The 20,696-nt window shown below is 38.7% G+C and overlaps 1 protein-coding gene across 2 annotated transcripts in view; it reads left to right on the forward strand.

Moving 5' to 3' along the window:
* mtor (mechanistic target of rapamycin kinase) overlaps positions 1–20,696 on the forward strand; it is a 76,444-nt gene that overhangs the window by 33,125 nt on the left and 22,623 nt on the right. For both annotated transcript variants that reach the window (XM_003449131.5, XM_005454119.4), the window contains exons 29-34: positions 10,097–10,172; positions 12,607–12,746; positions 16,002–16,102; positions 16,673–16,788; positions 19,336–19,413; positions 19,888–19,995. In XM_003449131.5, the coding sequence (XP_003449179.1) occupies positions 10,097–10,172; positions 12,607–12,746; positions 16,002–16,102; positions 16,673–16,788; positions 19,336–19,413; positions 19,888–19,995 (619 nt within the window). The remainder of the gene's footprint in view (positions 1–10,096; positions 10,173–12,606; positions 12,747–16,001; positions 16,103–16,672; positions 16,789–19,335; positions 19,414–19,887; positions 19,996–20,696) is intronic.

Below are 20,696 nucleotides of genomic sequence, written 5' to 3' on the forward strand. Positions count from 1 at the left end.
GCCTTTAAGTATGTTTTCAACTTGTAGATATGGAAACTCATCAAGCATTGTAATGTTTCCTGAACTTTCTAATCAGTCAAACATGCAGTCTGGATTAGGTTCCTGTATTAAATTAGAAACAATAATTAAAAGCATATTTCAGCTCACTTAAAGTCTGGTGTCAAGTAGATGCATACAGTGTAGAATGTGGGTTAATTACCTAAGGGATTAATTTAGTTGAATTAAATTTTATTTATATAGCGCCAAATCACTATGATGGTCACCTTAAGGTGCTTTATCTTTACAATAATAGAGAGAAAGCCCAGACAATAAGATGAGCCTGTAAGAATAAGCACTTGGCAACAGTGGGAGGGAAAAACCTTCTTTTAACAGGAAGAAACCTCTGGCAGAACAGGGCTTGGGGAGAGGCAGCCATGTGTTGCGACTTGCCAGGGATGAGTGGAGGATTACAGTTTATGCTTGTCGTTATCAGTTCCACAGGAAGGAGTTTTTTATTACTTATTTATTTATTTTTTTCCTTTTGATTTTTTTTTCCAAACCTGTTGTTGAAGACAAGTTGAATGCATCATGCGTGAGTATGACGAGTTTTGGGTTGTGATGATGTCACAGTAACACCTTAACATGAGCATTGCAGTTGGGAGTTGGATTTTCAGTGCATTTCTGGAGGGTACAAGCTCTTTACCCAGCCAGTCTTGCCCGTGCATTACGGGTTGAACCACCAGATACAGCCTGCTGCTGAATGAGGTGTGTTTGCCTGACTTAATAACAGTGTTTGCAAAACTCCGGCTTCTGGTTTGTCTTTTAAAATTTCTAACATTCCAGTCACTGGATGGGGCTTAAAATAATGCCTCTCGGGGAGGCGCTTTTATGTCCCGTTTCTGTGGAATTTCTCTTTCTTCCCTGATGTGCTACCATCCCTGCCAACCTAGAGGACACACAGGTGTTGGGAAGCAGCCACAAGGGTATTTGTGGGGTTTCTTGAGGTGCCAGATCATGCTCATGGGCATTAAGATAGTATATGAGGCATGCCTTCTGTGATACTTATGTATGATAGTTACCAGGCAAAAGAGATTAAGTGTTTTATGCTGAAATACAAGGAGCTGTAATAACTGAGACATTTCTGAGAGTTCTTACTTTGAACTTTATGGCTTTTTCCTTCCCCACATGGACTGGAGTGAACCGTCTGGAAAAGGCATGCAGGTTTATCAGCTAATAATGGTACTTTACCAATGTTAAAGTATAATTTTTATACATCTAAGGACCCATGTGTTTGCCTTAAATTTAATTATAAAGGGAAATTATAATTTTTTTATCTGGACATCTACTTCTAAGTAGAGTGCTGCAGTAAATCAGTGCTGCAGTGCTACTATTTGACTCAATGGTGCTTAAGAATGATGGTCTGTTGATTTTATTTTATTTTAATTCTCATGTAAATGAAGAACATAACTATATATTTGGGAAAACAAAGTTTAGGGATCCCTAACTTAATACTGTCTCCATGTCTGGACGTTAGCATTGCAAACAGAGTGCAGACAGGCAGAAGATACCAAAGACCAATTCATATTTTATAAATTGTAAAGTCTGGGAGCATAAAGCTGCAAATTGTGGTGCAGATAGAGTGAATGGAATATCACAAACATGGAGCTAAAATGAGACGTGACACTTTGTGGCGGTGCGAGGTTTTATTACATAATCTCGCACCACCACACTGAAAACGTTTCTTGCTTCAGAAGGGACACAGGAAGCCTCCAAATGTTTGGCGTGCGTCCTTTCCCAGTTCTCACTTGGTCAGACGATCAAATAAGGAAACAGTTTAGCTCGTTCTGCTCATCGTCAACTTTGTTATCACGCGGGACTGTGGTTTGGACCACAAATAAAAAATTAAAAAAACCTTTCTTCAAATTCCAAAATATTATATAATTGTCAGGCGATCATCTGTTGCTCTCACGTGTCAAAGGGTGATGCATGGTTTTGGACTATTTTTCCCAGGCATTCTCTTCCCTCAGTATTGTTTGTCTGCTATTTAGAAATGGTTAACACTTTGCAATTTTCTCTTTAGGTGGTTCTTCTCTTTTCTCTCAATGTTGCTGTTGAATATCGACATGTGCTTTTAGTTTGCTGCCTTTCTTTGATTTTTAAGGAACACGTGGGAGCAATAAGGCACTTTATAGAAGAATAATGAGATATTAGACTGCCTTCATGTTTAGTTGCTGCTCGGTTTTAAATTTTGCATAAATTCTGAACTGATTAGATGCTAGACATGATCTTTCTCTTAATTTCACCCATTTATAAATAATAACGACTTTCTGTAACTATTATTTGTGTAGTCAGCCCAGATTTTTTGTATATCAGTCACTTGTGTCACTGATTGCTTTCAGTATAAAATGGTCAACAGAGTTAGAGATTAGAACATTGTGGTTAAATTGAGCTACCACGTACTTGTGCTGTAGTTATATAGTTAAATTCAATTTGTTTTAAATGCAACACTGTGGCTCTGTTTCTGTTTTTCTTTCTAGTGTGGCATTTGATGATGCATAGTGGCTCTTGACCTCCATGTAAATTTTAACCTTAAGACACTTATGTGCGTCAGTTTCTTTAGGAAAAATTAGGACAATTTGCCTCCCTGTATTTTCTCATTGCCCTAACTGCTCCATGAGTCATTTCTCACTCTCCAGCAGTGCATCACTTTCCTTCGGTCCTGGACTCTGTCATTCAGGGTTAGTAATGAAAATCCAGCTGGAGGCTTTTGTTTTATTTTGGTTTTTTTTAACATTTACCCTTTTCTAACACTTCCCCTTTAACCATGTCTCTCTAGGGTCTATGTAAAAAATGCAAGCCTCTTAGCCTCTACTCTATTAGAGCTGTTCACTTTATATAACTACTGTGGGAAGCCCGTCTATTCCGTCAAGCAGATATTTTCCCTTTGGTGTTTAAGAAGAGTTGGACACCCAGCTGTGCTAATTGCAGCAGTGATCTGACTTTGATGAGTGAGAAGTACGTGGGTGTCATAACAAGCTCACAGATGCTTTTTGTGTCCCTACATACACTGAAAGAACAGTTTGCAGTTAAACGTTGACCACAGGGTCCAAGCTGTCAGCAGAGCACTCCGTGTTCAGTTACAGGAAAGGCAGGAAGTGAAAGCAGGAGCCAGTGGATTCCAGAGCGTCTATCTCAAAACCTTGAATTACATAATCTTTACGAACAGTAACCCCTTCTACTTGTCAGCTCTGTCAGCACAGAAGCTTCACATTTTGATTTGAGTTTGGCCCATTTTCAAAGTATTTGATTTGCTTGAGATACTCAAATGTTCCTGTCAAAATTTTATTTCATTTATTATGTTGAAATATTGTAGTGACATCATGTCTTTGTTTTAACCCTACAAAAGTTTAATCAATGTAGGGTCTGTGACCAAATTTATAGATTTGAAAACAGACTTCATATTGATGCTTCATAGCTGAGGGCTTGGTATACAGCTGAAAGCATAGATTAGGAGGTTAACACAGAGAGTCGAGAAAATCATAGGAGTCAGGGGGGTATGCTCCACACTCTAGGTTGTCTTTAACAAAACAATCATCAGACATGCCCTAAAAATAATTTCTGATCTTAGCTTTTAAGATTCACCAGTGCAGATTCAGTTTGCTTTAATAGTACTTTTTCTTTATTCTTTTATTAATATTTAGTACTTCTTAGTGTTTCCTTACAGTCTACTTTAATTAGTAGTACAATCTAAAAATGGCAAAGAAATTGAAATGACAACTCTGACAGTACAGCTGCTATAAAATCATGAGATGAATGGTATGTCTGGACGCCTAATGCAAGCAGCTGAGCTATAGCTAGATTTGAATTTCAAAATAATGCAGTGGATAATGATCTCCAACTCCGGTCACGTATAGGAGTAAAGTAAACTCTTCCATATTTTCCATAATGAGGGGCACTGTATGCACCAGGGTATCCTCCAGCTCTGAGAGTGGCAGACTTCATTCCCTGGCAGACCATCAAGAGGTCTGTGTCTTAAGCCAGTGATGGCTACCAGGTGGCGTCTGTTGTCGTACAGCGGATGCAGGCCAGGCAGTGGCTGTCTGCTCACCCACCCCAAAAACCAGTAGCTAGGATAAACAGTACCGGAGGGATCGAAGCTGGATTAGGAAGAGTAGTACTTTGTGTATGCACAGTTGGCCTTGTGGCATTGCTTCAGAGAAGCATTTCGTGACACTGGAATGTAAAACAGTTGTGGCGCAGGTCAGAAAACAAAAACCACTTGTGCCAATGTTATAGAGATTCCTTTCTTTCATTTTTTGATTATTATTATTGTGTGTTTTTTGTCTTTTGGGTATACAAGTGAGTAAAAAAATGCCAAAATGTCACTTTTTTCTATATAGGCTATAATTAATACCATATCTAACATTCTTAATAGAGTCCTTACTTACACATATACTGATTTTGCGTACATACTTGCATACATATGAACTATATAAATAAGATTAGCTGTTTAGAAGTTGTGTAATCCTTCTCTTTAAATGAGATCACCGTCCCCCGATGCTTGTTTCCATTGTTTAGGACAAAAATCAATTACAGCATGAGTCGGTTTCAGTTGAACAGAACAGAAAAAAGTAGAAGAAGACCTGGCGTATTTAATTGGAAAGATATTAAAATTGAATTTGTAGTTCAGCAGAAAACAATGTTTGCAAATCTCTTTGTCCACATAGCAACAGCAGCATTCCGATGAGGTAACTGTCAGGCTTTTTTTTGCCTGTTTTGGGCCACCGGAGACGCCTCGTTCTGTTGGCCTTTTGACCTGAAGGTGAGAAACCCAGGAGAAGGCATACTGCATCATTGTCCCAATGTAGTGATAATGTGGCGTAAACATATGCGCAATGGTTTTTTCTGATGCCTCAGTGACCCCCTCACACGCCTAACTTGCTTTGGGAGAGAGAAAAACAACATTCAAATGTCATCTAAAGTTATGCAATTTTTAAATAACCAGCATTAAATATTTCTTTCCTCTTTTTAAGTGCTGCATTCCAGATCACTGAACTTTCTCCTCAGCTTTACAGTGATAGAGCAGAACTTTGTCTTTTCAAATAAATTGTTTCAAAGTCAAGGGACACTAAGTGTTTCCCTATGGTGCAACATCTGCTTGGTGATGGAACAATCACCCTTTTGTCCTGATGTTTTTGGAGAAACAACAGAGACAATAGGCTAGTCAGATGGTGTCAAGGATGAGTTTAAGTATACATGTCTCAGGACAGTCTGGAACAAAACTGGTGAATGATGTAATCACTTTGTTTGCGTCCTTGCTTGCCTCAACCACTGGTGCTTAACAAACACAGAGAATGAGAAGACCTTTGTTTAATTTTGTCGTGCTGGTCATCACTTCCATTGTGCAATGCTCAAAGATTTATTTTCTGTATGTATTACAAGTTTGAGTTTCAGTTTTTATATTGTCTATCAAAATATTATCAATAGTAGTGTTATTGTTTGGCTTTGAAGTCAGACTAATGAGGTCTACGCACTCCTTCAAATCCCTTTTTCCCTCCCCGCTGTTTATTTGAATATTTCATTTGCAACAGGTTGTTCTTTTTCTTCTCCTGATTTAAAGTGGCTATTCAAACAAACCCCCATTCCTGGTCTTTGTCAACATCTCATGTCAAGATTCAGCAGTACAATGTTAGTTTTTTTGCTATAAAAAATGTAGAGCTGTAAAAATAGCTTTCAGTGTCAATCATTTCATGTTTTCCCGTGGCTGGTGTGTGAATGGGACTGTTGGTTTATAGAAAGACAAAACAAACAAATTAGTTCACGGTCCAAAATTTGGCCATGTTAATAGTATTTTCTACTATTAGGATGGCCCTGTTAAATATTCTGCTTTTATAAAAGGCAAGTATTTGATCTGACAATAAACATTGTAGGCGTTGCTTGAATTCCAACCTTTTATGGTTTCAAGTGTTAACTACTGTGCCATTTGCAAGTGCTTTATATTCATATTTTTCTTTCTTAGTACATCTTAATAGAGAATTACTTTTGTTTCCTGTTTTCAGTTCAGGCTTTCCGCAGCATTGCCTACTGTGTGACACATTTTCCCATGAAATGAGCTCATCTTGGCTGTTTATCTCCATTTAATTTTTCAAATGTCCTTTGTATGGCAAATGTTTATTTTAAAGTAGTCTTCTCATCTGCACAATGGAGAAAAGAAAACCCCCAAACACAACCAATAATGCTCGATAGTTAGGGTCTTTCTTTCAGGGAGCATTGATTGCATTTTGGCTGCCCTACAAATGAACAGTTCTTTGGACGCAAAGGCAAGACAAAGTCTCCGTCAGTCAGTGTCATTTTCCATTAGTGCATGTAGTGGTAGCAGTTGTTGGTTTGGCTAGCATCAGTCACATGTAAGGATTAATATTTAATACGCTTCAACATTTTAAACCCAACCAAAAGCGGTTGGTGGTCTAATTCTATGTCCTCTTTAATGGCCTATTTAATTGTCATTCTTTTGACAAAGACCCTTGTTTGAAGACGTGGTAATCAAAATGAAAATGAACAAACAAACAAGCCAAGCTGAATGTTCTGAATATGTTAGACTTTTTAAATAGAGAAGTATTTGTAAATCAAATACTACATAATAATGTCCTCTTTGTTTTCAGTATCTTTAGACTAAAGAATTAGATCGAGCACCTGGCAAGTAAAGGGATGAAAATCAGGAAGGCTCAAATGGATAGCTTCCTAATTAGATTTGATTGAGTCCGGTAATAAAGTCTGATTTCTTTCCTCTGTGAGGTTTGCATACAAATGAACCTCTGAGGAGGAAAATGTCTACAATTTATTCAAGGATCATGCTCTCTCTCATCACCAAAAAGCCAGGCCACTTTAGAGTTTAATTTTTTGTTTTTTTGTTACCCATTAGCCAAAAAGGCTGATAGGCTATTGTCGAATGTGCTTTGTGAATGCGATAACTCAAGAAGGAAGTCACCTAGGACTTTCAAATTGATACAATAGGTGCATCTACTAAAAATTTCGGGCGAGTTTGAATCTTGGTGACCTTGACTTCAAGATCAGAGGTCAAGTTTTCTTGTGGATGTGTTAACTTTAGAACAATGCAGTTCTGGATTGTTCATAGGGATTTCAAATTCATACTATAGGTGCAGCATTTAATATTTGGCTGAGGGGTACCACTAAAGGCATCCCAATATTTACAGTATGTATTTATTTTTTTTTATTTTAACTGATGTGTCTCCTACACTATAATTTGTGATTAACAGTTTTTTGTTTTGAAAAGAAATTGTATTTCTCCTAGTTCATCTTGATGCATTTCAACTTGGGTATCATTTTATTAAAGTAATCAAAAATTTATAGTATTCAGATTTTCAAATAATTTGACAGCATACCTGAAGCTATGGTCAGGTCCATATGTACTTGGACAGTACTAGATAAAATTTCTGTAAACCACCACAGTAGGTTTTATATCAAACTATAATGACTTTTTTTTTCTTTACTTCGATCACATCTTAACTGTATTTTACTTTTAATATATGTTTTATTAAATAACTGTTTAGGTATTATATCTGTTTTTGTACATAGTCCTCCATTTTTATAGGCTCAATAATAATTGGACAATTATTATCATTAGAAAGATTGTTTTTAATAACTGGATTAACTTATGAAATGAACTCCAAGAAAAGATCTGGTCAACATATCAGCCAAACCATGAACCACTTTATTTTTAATATTCGTTATCCAGATTTCTAGCGGTGGTACAGTGCTCTGTTGTTTACAGTCAAGTGGCTTTGAAAATTCCTAATCATCATGTGGGCATAACGGCAGAACTGTTGGTGCTGTTTTTCTTCAGTCCTGATATATGAAAGAAGAGAATCATTATCATCTTGCAAACTGCCAGGCTCCACCGTTTTTACATGTTTGTTATTGTACCAACATAAATGAGTGAATCTGTGATTGGACAAAAATAAAACTGCATTTCATGTGATTTAAGATGGGACTGCTCTGTGTTTAGTGACTGTATGATAATCCTTTGATTCTTTTAAAATATTTTTTCATTACTTGCACCTCTTTTTGGCTTTGATGTAGGTGTATATTCTTAGTTTTACATGTCTTTGTACATTTTTGTGGAGGAGCAACATGTTTTCTTCGACAACAGTTTCAATCAGCTTTCTTTCTTGTTCATTTTTACACAGCAGATTGGTAAAGTTTCTTGGTGAGATGTAATAATATTGACAGCTTTACAGTCTCAAACCTCAGCACATGCACTTTTTGGTGACCTCTCCATATACCAAAGGTGCAATGTGTAAAAAGTTAGGAAGTGGTACTTGGGGCCCTGCACACATGAGAGGGTTTGACAGGGATATCAGTACATTTTCTGCTTGCTAATAAGTTTTTTTTTACTTGAGAGGAATGTTATGCGAGCATTGTCATCTGGATGTATTTAGACTGCATGTGCTTGAAGCTGGTAGCCAGATGGCTTTAACTGAGGGACAGTGAAATCTCCAGGGTCTGCAGGAGTCAAAGCCCTCCTTCTGATTTGCCATCTCAGATAAAGGCACATCTGGCCAGTTTTAACATATCTGTTTCTGTGAGGTAGGACATGGAGACTTGAGGTTTTTTTGTTCATTTTGAGTTTGAAAGTAAATTACAAACAACAGAAGAAGTAATTTTTTGGTTTGGTTTAAAATCAACAAGTATATACAACATACCTGTGTGATATTGTCAGGATTCTTCAGAATACTGGGTGGTAGTTGTGCCTAATTAAGAGTGTGGGATACTGCAACAATGCCTGGCACCCTATCAAGATCCGTGAGAGTCACAGACAAACGGTTATTTACTTAAAAGAAGCTTATTTTCATATTATGCAATCATACTCTAATGGGATTTTCTTGAGGTCATTAAGTCTTCTACCCTGTGTCATCTGATTACACCACCAAAATGCTAATGTCTCTCAAAGAACAATAATCACTGTTCTGCAAGATCGATGGGATTGCTTGGTTTGATTCGTGATAGACCTACCTCTCTAAATCCAGCCTGTTCTCATTTACTGGGGGATTTAACTGATGTTTGCTCAAAGTTCCTGGCTTGTCACAAATATGGATAAATTATCCTGTGGTCGTGATTCCTTGAAATATGGACACATGTGAAGATGCCCTTGGTGATGCATTTAAATGTACAGGATAGGCATAATTTTTCATTGTGCAGAGTTATCCAAGTAGTTTTTTGGTACCTTAAAGTCAAAAGTGAGCGAAAGCTAAAGTAAAGATGAATGGAAAACAAATCTCATCATAACCAATTGAATAGCGTACAAAGCTCCTAGAAGTGACACAAAGCATGACCCCTCGCAGTGCGGTTTCATCACAGTTTCTGGCCTTTACCCTTTGTCTAAGCAGATTTCTGACATACATGCTCTAATGCCTTTCATCAGCTTTTGCTTGCTGTCCTCAGGAATTTCGCTGCATACCAGCACTTTTTGAAAGCTACATTTTACAGATGTATTGGCTGTGACTGCACACAGGTTTCACAGTTGAGGAAGTATAATAGACTCGTGGTTCATATGAGTGTTTCCAGATGTGATGGCAGTGCGGGTCAGCGGTGGGCGCACAAACGGGAATTGTGACGTCTTGACAGAAAACCATCATTTGTCAAACAAGCATGACACATGTCAATAGGTGCCTTTAGTTTTCCCAATAAACAACTTTGATTAAAGTATTAAACATTTATTTAACATTTTCACAATGCATTGAGAAAGGATGCATTGATGGCTGGCTGGGATAAGGGTTCCTCATTGTGTGAGCTGCTTTTCTTCTAGGATCATGGATGAAGCACATTTCTTAATGTTAAGGAAAGCTGGGATTTAGTGAGAGGTAGTGTGTTGATTAGCTTCATTAAGCTGCATAGAAGTCTTTGCTGGCACTTCCTGTGATTGGGCTTTATACATCCATGTCATGTTTTCCAAACGGTGTCCCTTTGCCTTGTTTTTCTTTTAAGATAATACCTGCATCTACACGTTGTCCTCATGCTTAACAGTAAGGCTCTGAAAGCCCCTGTTTTGTGTTCAGATTGGCCTAACAGTTTGCCATTGTTTTGTCATTTCTTTCAGCATCAACAATAAACTGCAGCAGCCAGAAGCAGCATCTGGGGTTCTGGAATATGCCATGAAACATTTTGGTGAGCTGGTGAGTACTTTTTCCATTTTCCAACCAAAAAAAAGAAAAAAAAAAGAAGGAAAAACGTGTCCCAGGTTTTTTTTTCAGACTGACACTTGGACAACTGTGTTGTTGCAACCCCTGTAAAAATGTTATCCAATCTGTTAAATTTGGCTCAGTTCACAACTTAATCCAGTTTAATTAGGTAAAAAAATTGCATTTCCTGGTTTAAAAAGATGTGAGCATTTGGTCCAAGTAAAATACCTCATAGTATGTAGGTGTAGCATGGTGTTAATGTTACATTACACATTTAAAAATATGATTCCTATAATAAGAGATGTAAACCCATGCCTTGATTTGCTATAAACTGCACTGCTGTCTTTACATCTGGTAAGTCTAAAAAATTCTTGGATAATCAATTAGACCATACTGGCCAGTATTCACAAACACTCAGACCCTTTTATTTCTTCAAGCAGTTTTGGACTGAATATGTCTTTAGTGAGCAACATTATATTAGGAATTCTGTCTGCACTTCTTCCTTGGTATCCTTTCCTTATTTTAATGTGGGGATGATGGTTGTTTGAGGCAGATATCCCCAGAACACCATGATCTTAATGTGCTGCATATGGAAAAGCCATATAGGGGTTTACAGCAAGAGACAGAATTATGGACTCATTTGTCTAATTAAGATGAGGTTTGCATGTTCTTAAATTTTTACTTGCTTTGTCTGTCTGCTGTACAGGACTCTTGGGCCTACTGGGCCCTTTTTATGATGCAAAATAATGTCATTTTTCATCTAAACAAAAAAGGAGCAATATTTCTCTCTTAATGACGAGCTTTTCCTGTGTGGGATGAGTCATTATAAAAGTTAAATGAACTGCTTTGTATTCTTTTGTTTTCACTCTACCATTGTAGAAAAATATTGGTTTTGTTATTCAGATTTTTTTCTGTTCACATAGAGCACCACACCTCCTAAATGTTACTAGAAACTCTGTTGTTTCATGTTCTCCGTACATGGACCTGATCCATATATGAAATAACTGTCAGAGTGGACATGCTGTGGATATGATTACACTGACTTTCCACATAGGTTACATAACGGGAAAAGAGCATTTGGTTATTTGGATCGGTCTCCCTCCCTTTTTTACCAAAGTTACGTCATTTACTAACTGTGGTTTTTCCTTTTTCCTCGAGTGAATGTGCCAGACAGGCACTTGAGGTACATTGACAATCAGTTGAGTAGACTGGTGTTATTCTGTTTTTATTTTGGATTTATTTATTCATTTTTTGAAGGGATATGATTTACTGATTCATTTATGCTAATTACAACCATTGTGTATATGGACAGAGTCTGAAACTGTCTCCAAAATAACCAAAAATTTATAATAAGCCTTTTTCCCCTATTAGAGTAATTTGGCATTAGTTTCTTGGTATCGGCTGTCCCCAAAATCATATTTCCTTTGAGGTCATAGGATATTTGCAGCATCATAAATCTTAAATGGCAATGAGTATCTCCACACCAAGAGAAAACAATAGAAAGTTCAATAATTAATTACGCTAAATAAATTACCTTGGTCGTGAAGACAAGGCTGATCAAATTTGATCTATATATAAGTATTGCCATTGCTCAGTCGTTAATGCAATATTTTTGTTTAAGACCTCAAATCAAAGCTTAGAGTCTGAGCTATAAGCCTATATTCATACAACTGTCACTTCAGTGTATATTGGTATAAATTTAAAATTACAGCCGGTATAGCTCACTGGGTTAAGCAGGTGAACCATAGGCTATTGCAGAGGTTAGGGATAGACTCTGCCTTGAGATCACTGACTGCGTTTCCTCACTGCTCTTTCTCCCAGCTTCTCTGTCTTCTCTCCTGTCCCCCCCAAAAATAAATAAATGAAAATCCTAAAATAAGAATTCACACTTGATTTTATAATCTGAGTTTTATAACTAATCAACACACTACCACTCACTAAATACCAGCTCTCCCAGGATTGTATATAAAATGACTTTTCCTTGCCTTAGAGAGCAGATTTTCTGTTTCTCTGTGAAAACATGGTAAAGACTCAGTGAGAAGAGTTTCACTCTGGAACTTTGTTAATGTGCGGACCATGTGGAAAGCTTTACCGTGGGAGGATGCAATGTTTTCCTGATTAGTATACACTTCAGGAACCCTCACAGTAAAGTGTGTGCTTAATCATTCATGCATGGCTCCCTAAAGAAGTCCTGGAAGTCATTGGTAGATGTAACAGGTCCAGGATTGCTTGCTGAAGTAGAAAATGTCAGCCATACAGCACAGTAAGGTACCGTAGATGGGAAAAAGGATTGCTCTTCCAAAACTCTTTATTAAATTGTCCAATGGTCACGAAAAAAACCCACATAACCCAAAAACGTTATGATACAGTGTTATAGTTTGATATGTCTTCTGTAATCGCTATCCTACTGTATTTTTTCATCTATTAGGAAATCCAAGCCACCTGGTATGAGAAGCTGCATGAGTGGGAAGATGCCTTGGTAGCATATGACAAGAAGATCGACATGAACAAAGAGGATCCAGAGCTCATCCTGGGCCGAATGCGCTGCTTAGAGGCTCTAGGAGAATGGTATGTTATTAGTCTTACCTAGTATGAGTTCAGTAGGGCTAAATAAGAATAAGTTGACAGTGATAATAAGGATCATAGTATGTTCTTTGTTGTTTTTGGGTTTTTATCTTGGGTCACATACGTACATAGGAAGCCATATTCCTAATGAGACCTGACATTAGGTCTCTCATTTGATACCTCTGAGTTGATTAAAGACATTTTACAAGGAAACACATGAACAGTCACCCAGGACAAGCCAGAGGTGCTGCTACACCATTGATGCAAAGCCTAAGCGCCATAATAGCCACCCACTTTGACAGAGCATACTTAGGGGAAAGAAAAAATCACAAGATGGATAGAAATATGTTGATCATCACAGAACTCAAAAAGCAAAGCAGATGTTAATTAGCTTATATAACCTGCTGTCATTATGGTGCACACTATGATTCTTTCCACAAGAGGATGATTCAGCTGAAATAGAGCTTTGTGTTTGTGTTTGTGTGTGGTGGGGTAGGGCTTAGAGATGATATAACAGTTGACCAGGTTAGGTTTTGTTACACAATGACATGTGAAGGTCTCAGTACTAATCAAAAAGTGATTTAAGATTGCACAGTTGATGTTTTTGACAGTCTTATTAGAGAGTTGGACACCTTTTAAGCAAATGTTTAGTCTAGAAAGTTTGAAGGAAGGAGCCTTTAGAATTAGGAAAGTCTTTGCTGCCATAATTCTGCAGTAATGATTCCTTCTGTGTTCTGTAGACATTAGTCAGTTTTGCGAAAGTCTGTTATTTCAGGATGACTGAATGCAACACGAGCAAATAATCTGTGTATATAGAGTCATTTTAGCATGTTGTTTCTCTGCTTTAAGGTGGCTTTCATTGTTAATTGGAACTGAAAGCTCTATAAGGCGCTGAACGCGTTCCTCTAGGAGAGGTCTGCTGTATCGGTATCTATTTGTCTGCTGTAGACACACACGTGCTAGTTTACTTGAGGTTGTACCTGTTGCCTTCATTGTTATATGATATCCAGGCAGATGGAAAACAACTTCATTTCACTGACCCCCATCCAGCCCCGTCTCTCTCATTTTCTCTGCCTATCCTTCCTCTCTTTCTCATCTAAGCTTCTTCCAACACCCTGCCACTAAAGCACCTGCGGTTGGTTTGACTTCCTTCTGGACATTTCTCTGATTGTTGTTAATGCAGAATCAGTCTTGGTTGGATGCACCTGACCCCAACAGGAACATCCATCTGTTTGGTGGGATACTCGCTGTTATCAGATTGTTATGGAACAGTACACTGATGATGTTCAACTGTAAGAACAAATGAATGTATAAATAATTGCAGATGTCACAGAAATCCTGGATCATCTTTTGTCAGTTTCCTTTTCATTTTGTCCAGATGTGCTTGGCAGGAAACTAATTTTGTGTGAAATGTCATTAGAATGAGGAGATCCTTTTGATATGTGGTGAGGAAAGACCAGTATAATATTATGAGGGGCCGTACAAGCCAAAATTCATTATGACACACATACATTCTTCTTTCACACACATATACTTTCACTCTCACATAGTTTTATTTAAATTTTTATATTTAGATATTTTTATTCTCATGTTTACACATATTTAACACACACATTACAATATTGTGCTCTCTTATACATGTATTTTAATGTACATATTTACAAATTCTCACTCTAACATACATGCATTTTCATTTATGCATTCCTACATTTTGCTCTCATTTACATGAATTCAATATGCATTTAATCTCACAAATAATATATGTATGTAAGAAGAGAATGCATACATGTCTGAAGAAAATATATGTATGCAAGAGAATAATGTATGTGAATGAAAGAGTATAGTGGAAACGGAAGGAGTTTAATGGAAACGGAAGGCTGGGTGTCTGTACCGCTGTGATTGGCTGAGAAGCACGCGCGGGTCACTTTCAAGTGTCTGACAGCATGGAGGGGGGAGAAGAAACTCGAGTTCTTCAGCAAGCTATCGGGGTGTTAAGAAATATTTTATCATCTCCTGAAACGGTCACATCGTTGTCCTCGTCACTTGATCGAGATGGGACGGGCTCAACTGCACCCAGTGTTACCCACAGCACGGTGGAAAGTGAGATGAGGGAACTTTTTAGACCAGCTAACACCCGGGTAGCTTCAACGAGCCAAGTAGCTACACGGAGTTCGACTGGAGTGGGGCAGTCTTTTATGGCGTTATTTTTGTGCCACTATTCTGAGCGCACGTAAAAAAAAGTTTGCAGGTGCAAGTGTTGCATTTTGAGGAGAAATTTATTTTGAATTTGAGTGAACAAAATTCATTGCTGCGTGCAAAAAATGTATTTCAGTGTTTGCTATTATCCACACACACACACACACACACACACACACACACACACACACTAGCAGCCCCTCTCGATCAGTTTTTGCATTTGCGCTTGCTCACGCTCTCAACATTTCTGCCCGTGCGCGCTCAACTCTTCATGTACGCCGTTATATTTGTGCCACAAAACCAGCCAATCACAGACTTGGATGCAAAAATATCTGATTGGCTGTTCTGGTCTCCAATCAGCTCGAAATGACGAAATGCAATATCCCAGAATCCATTTCGTCCAAAACTCAAACGAGGCAGTGGCGGAGGAGCACAGAGTGGCGGAGTTTGAAATATTACTCTTTTCTGGGTCACAAAATAAACTTTTAAGATATTTTCATGCAAGAATGGTGCTGTGTAAACTTTAAAAAACCCCATTAAAGACTAAAAAATATACAGTATGGAAAATACAGGCAGTGACTACAGTGGACACTTGTCACTGTTTTTAACACTCAGTTTCACCTAAGTTTGTACGTTGTAATTTCTCTCTTATCTGCCGCTGGCTGATTGACCAGCAGCAGCACAAGGAAGAGTACCCACAGACCAGTTGTACCACACATTTTTGACACTGCTCCCTTCTGACAACAGATACTGTCTAAAGGTAGATCAGCAGTCAGTAGCAAACACACTACCACTGTTGAACTATAATTTCCCCATTAGACACCTCTGATATGCAAATCAGTATCTGTTCAATGAAAACGCATTCCCGTACATCATCTTATTTTGACTTTTGTAGTTCATTGTCATCTTGGCCGTCTATTTAACGTTTCAGTATTCAGTTCTATTTGTTACCTGATTAACAATTCATGTTAAGTTCAGTTTTTTTTCCTCAATGCTGTACATACTGTGGGATTGAGCTCACTCCCGTACTTTAAATTTCTTTGTTTTGTTAATGTTTTCCAGGGGCCAGTTGCACCAGCAGTGTTGTGAAGAATGGACACTTGTCAGTGAAGAAACGCAGGCCAAGATGGCGCGCATGGCTGCTGCTGCTGCCTGGGGTCTAGGTAATCACTCAAATACTTAATACGAGACTGCAAATATTCATTCAAAATAGTCATTGGAGTGAAAATGTGTATATATATATGTATATTTAGCAGTCAGTGTAGGGTAAAGAAAATACCATCGCTGGGCACTTAAGCCACTGTCTGCCTGACTCAGTGAAACAATGCAGCAGTGAAAACAGTACCAGCTCTTGCCAAGTCTTGCTCGTATAACCAGATGGGAATAGTATCCAGTCATAACATTGACATATCGTAATGTGCAATGGTGGAGAAAAGCAGGGAACACACTGCTAAAGCAACCCCAGAGGTTTCTGGTCTATTGCTTTGACTTTCCTAACTAAGTCGTAAAACCAGATGCGACACCCAACTGGCAGGCTTGTCTTTCTGAAGATGATGTTGGAAAACATAATGTCGAGGTTGTAGTTATTTACGCTGCGGTGGAGTGTTGATCAAAGTAGCTGTGACTGCACGCTAAGTAATATGTAGATACCACATTTAAATATTTACTCATTATGACAAAGTTCTTGCGTAACTCCTGTCTTTGTTCTTTTTTGTGGCTTTATTGTTGTCCAGGACACTGGGACAGCATGGAAGAGTACACGTGTATGATCCCTAGAGACACGCACGATGGGGCTTTTTATAGAGCGGTGCTAGCCCTTCATCAGGACCTCTTCTCATTGGCTCAACAGGTGAGTTAAGTCATCATTCACAAATGGGCCCGTCTCATACAAATACACTAAAGTGTGTATTTTTAGATACGCTCTCATAAAGACATGCTTCACTTGAAATTACCCCGTCTTATGTCGTCTGGAATTTTCCCTAGTCTTTATAGCAAAGCATGAGATGTTAAAATCACCAAAAACCAAACATTATAAAGAAACATAAAATTGTTTTACAGCTCCAAAAGGGATCAAATTCCTCCCATCAGCTGCGGCTGTTCATTAAAAGTAGTAAAATACACAAGGTTTGGGTATTTTCTTTTCTTTTATGATGTGGTACCTCCTTGGTGTGGAAATGTTATGCAACTCCCAAAATTGGAAATCATTACGGCATTTATCCTCAAACAAATAAAGAGCCTATTAGTCCTCCTGTCTGCATGTCGACAAGGTCTGGTGGAGGTCAGGTGGGTTGTGTTTTCCTCATCTGATCGCGTTTGAGGATTGTAGATGAGTTCATGGTCCCTGGAGATGCATTTGTTCAAACTGGATGGAGGAACGTCTCACGCACACATGCCTCACCTGCTTCTTCACCTACCCTCGACTCATCCTCCGTGTCCCCCTCTCACCATCAAAAGCCCTGGAGACTTGCTTCCTCTGACCTCTCTTCCCCTTCACAGCCCTCCCACACCACACACAATTTAGAGATTGGGTCCAGGTGTGGCCCACAGGATTCTTCAGAATAAGGGAAGTTTCGACTTTTTGCTGACAAGAAGCCACTCACAATGAAAGAGGAGGAATGAGAAGCAGATGGAGAGAGGGAGAAAGCTCGAACATCGACATGAGCTCAGTCTAGTTTTCCGGATGCCGTTGGTAATCCTCGCACTTGAGAGGCTGACTGACGCTTTCTTTCCTCTATACCCCCAACAACCAGACATGTGCTCCATGAGACTTGGACAGCATCTGTGTGAATGGTTTCAGGTTGCTTTGCTTTATAAATCCCACTGTTTGGTCTGTTGAACTGATGATGTGTAGACACTAGTCATGCTCCTTGCACAAGATTTATGAAACGTCTGCTCTGTGAATGTGTTTGATTTGTACATTTTCTTGTGGGTTTTGCAAGTCACAGCCCTCTTTTTGACATCTGTCACAACTGGGCTTTGTTTCAAGGCCTAGTTATGTTTTTTGTTTGTTTTTTCTTCTGCAGTGGCTGATTTGGGCCTAAGCACTCATACACAGGCTGTTATACTACACTGCAATCGTAAGCTAATATCACTGAACTTAAACCGTAAATGCAACCTTGTTGTAAAAGAACAGAATCATTGGGTGATGGTTGGTTGTGCTGCCAGGAGCCAGACACTGCATTTATCAGGAGTCGTCTGGACTGCACATTTCCAATGAGGCCCCAGCATGGTAATTCAGGAGTAAACAGGACCATAACAGAGTGAAGACTATAAAGAAGCAGCCTCATTGTCACCTCATCCCCACCACCATCTTGCTGTGCGTGCCTGAGGAGTTGTTTTGGCATGCAGTTGCTCCTTTCCCTCCCCACAAAACATAATTGGTGGGAGTTGGTCTGAAACAGCTGTGTGTCCTGGTCTTAGAGAGCTTCCTCAGTAATCCTCTCATTTTACCTTCCCTCTAATAACAGTTCCCAAAAACATTGACTGTACAAGCTCAAAAATCAGCAGACTTCCAGCTAGAATACGTGTGTCCTTGTTTGTCCCTTTAGCTACTCTGGAACGGGTCTTTCTCTCAGTTACGGTATTTCTACCCCTCGGGGTACTCATTCACTGGTAATGGAATGTTTGCAGCATCCTTGAATTTGGAGAAGTCTCACAGGGAAAGTTGGAGACTTGCTGAGTGTGTGATACACTCCAAAACTCCAAAGGTAGTGGAGGAGGGAGGAGAGTGAATGGAAATGAAAAGCTTTTTGTATTTTGTTCATAGCAGGAACCTTGACTAAGAGCTTCCATTGTGAGTTCTTTGTCAGCCTGCATTTCCCCTTTCTGTTTCTGTAATCGTGTAAAAATTGACGTTATTTTTAAGACACATTTGACAGCTTTAACCGTGGTTACATAACTTTTGTACTGTTGCTCTCAACAGTTCATTTACTTGTCCTTATAAAATTTTTGGCACTCAGCAGTGCATCAGATCATTTTCCTATACAAGCAGGCATTCTAGTCCTAATTGCATTAATGTGTCACTGTTGGCAGCTCTTAAGTAAGAAAGGATTGAACAGAAGGCTGTAGCATGACTTTGTGCTTTTATACCAAGTGTTTTTATTTCCTAGTGTTACCCAAACCTAGCCAGTCCTGATGCAGGGAGTTGTTAGGAGAGTGTGACATTGTGTTAGGTACATTCAGGGGCCAAGCTTGAGGAAATGCCCCTCTGCAACCAGTAGTACCAGTGTAAGTGGTGTATTTAGAGAGAATTCAAGGCCTTGTTTGCTAACTAATAGTTGGAGTATTCAGGAAAGTTTTTTGAAGGGGGGGGCATAGTATATTTATATTTATGTGTGGTGATAAACTATGGATGTTTCAAATGTAACACTATACTTTGAATGTGCTTTTAATGCAGTGCATTGACAAAGCAAGAGACCTCCTGGATGCTGAGCTGACTGCCATGGCGGGAGAGAGCTACAGTCGAGCCTATGGGGTAAGTATTACTATTTTTTTTTTTTTTTTATAGCATTCATATGCAGTAGGTTTGTGTAACAGCTACAAAATTTTATTTTTATTTTGACTTCCATGTTTCAAACCCTAAAGGTCATGCCTCAGCTGTCTGTGTATGTTTCATTGTGTATATAAATGGTATTATCCAAACATATTAACAGCTGTTAATATGAAATCTTATCGTAGTAGATTTTGGCGCATGGTGCAGCAGTAACATGGTAGAGATATGAAAAAAAAAAAACTATTGATATCAGTATAACCGATGTTTTCTGATGCTGCACAGTTGGGTCCAGTGGGTTAATGAATGCATTTGTTTGCAATTTCTGATTATTTTAAAAGCTGTTATGATCTTTCTATGATTCACAGAAGCTCCATCTCAGCAATATAACTGCTATAATCAACTGTTATATTCAGTATGTGTGTAAGATTAAATGAGTATGTTTTTTTTCTTTCTCAGGCCATGGTGTCTTGCCAGATGTTGTCAGAACTAGAGGAGGTAATCCAGTATAAGCTGGTGCCAGAGAGAAGGGACATCATAAGGGAAACATGGTGGGAGAGGCTTCAGGTAATAGCACATGATATGTGGACACACACGATATTATTTGATGATATTTATTTAATAAATATGATACTGTAGCGAAGTGCCTACTCTGTAGTATTCCAGTTCCAAATGCCCAGTGAATGCACCACATCACCCATCCATTCACATGTCACCCCCGGCCTGTGGAAGTTGACGTAAATTGTCTCCCTTCTACTTTTTAATTGACGTAGTCTTGCCCTGGGTCAACACACCTGAAATCAATGATTAGTTCATTACCAGCCTCTGGAGATCTTCAAGACATGTTGAGGAGGTAATTTAGCCATTTGAATCAGCTGTGTTGGATCAAGGACACATCTAAAACCTGCAGGACACGGCACTCGAGGCCTGTGTTGCCTACCCGTGTCCTAAAGGAACAATTCACAGATATAAGTTGTATATTTTTTTGGAGTAAACGAACCTCCTCAAACATGTGCACAGACTAATAAAGAAAAGAAGATTAATTTTGATCATATGGTGGCTTTGCTTACCATTAGTGGCGTGAAAAAAAAAGAAGTTTATTATCAGAATGAAAAGGGTGGCTCGTTTGATGTAATCCACACTGTAAACTCCTCCTTTGACTGATTATATCATTATTAATCGTGTATTTCAGTGTTGTATATGTTGTTAAACGAAATACAAGGATGTTTGGAACAACCTCGACTCCACAAGCGGTTGGGAAATATTTA

This window comes from Oreochromis niloticus, linkage group LG20, assembly GCF_001858045.2.
Source record: "Oreochromis niloticus isolate F11D_XX linkage group LG20, O_niloticus_UMD_NMBU, whole genome shotgun sequence".
Classification (NCBI taxonomy): domain Eukaryota; kingdom Metazoa; phylum Chordata; class Actinopteri; order Cichliformes; family Cichlidae; genus Oreochromis; species Oreochromis niloticus.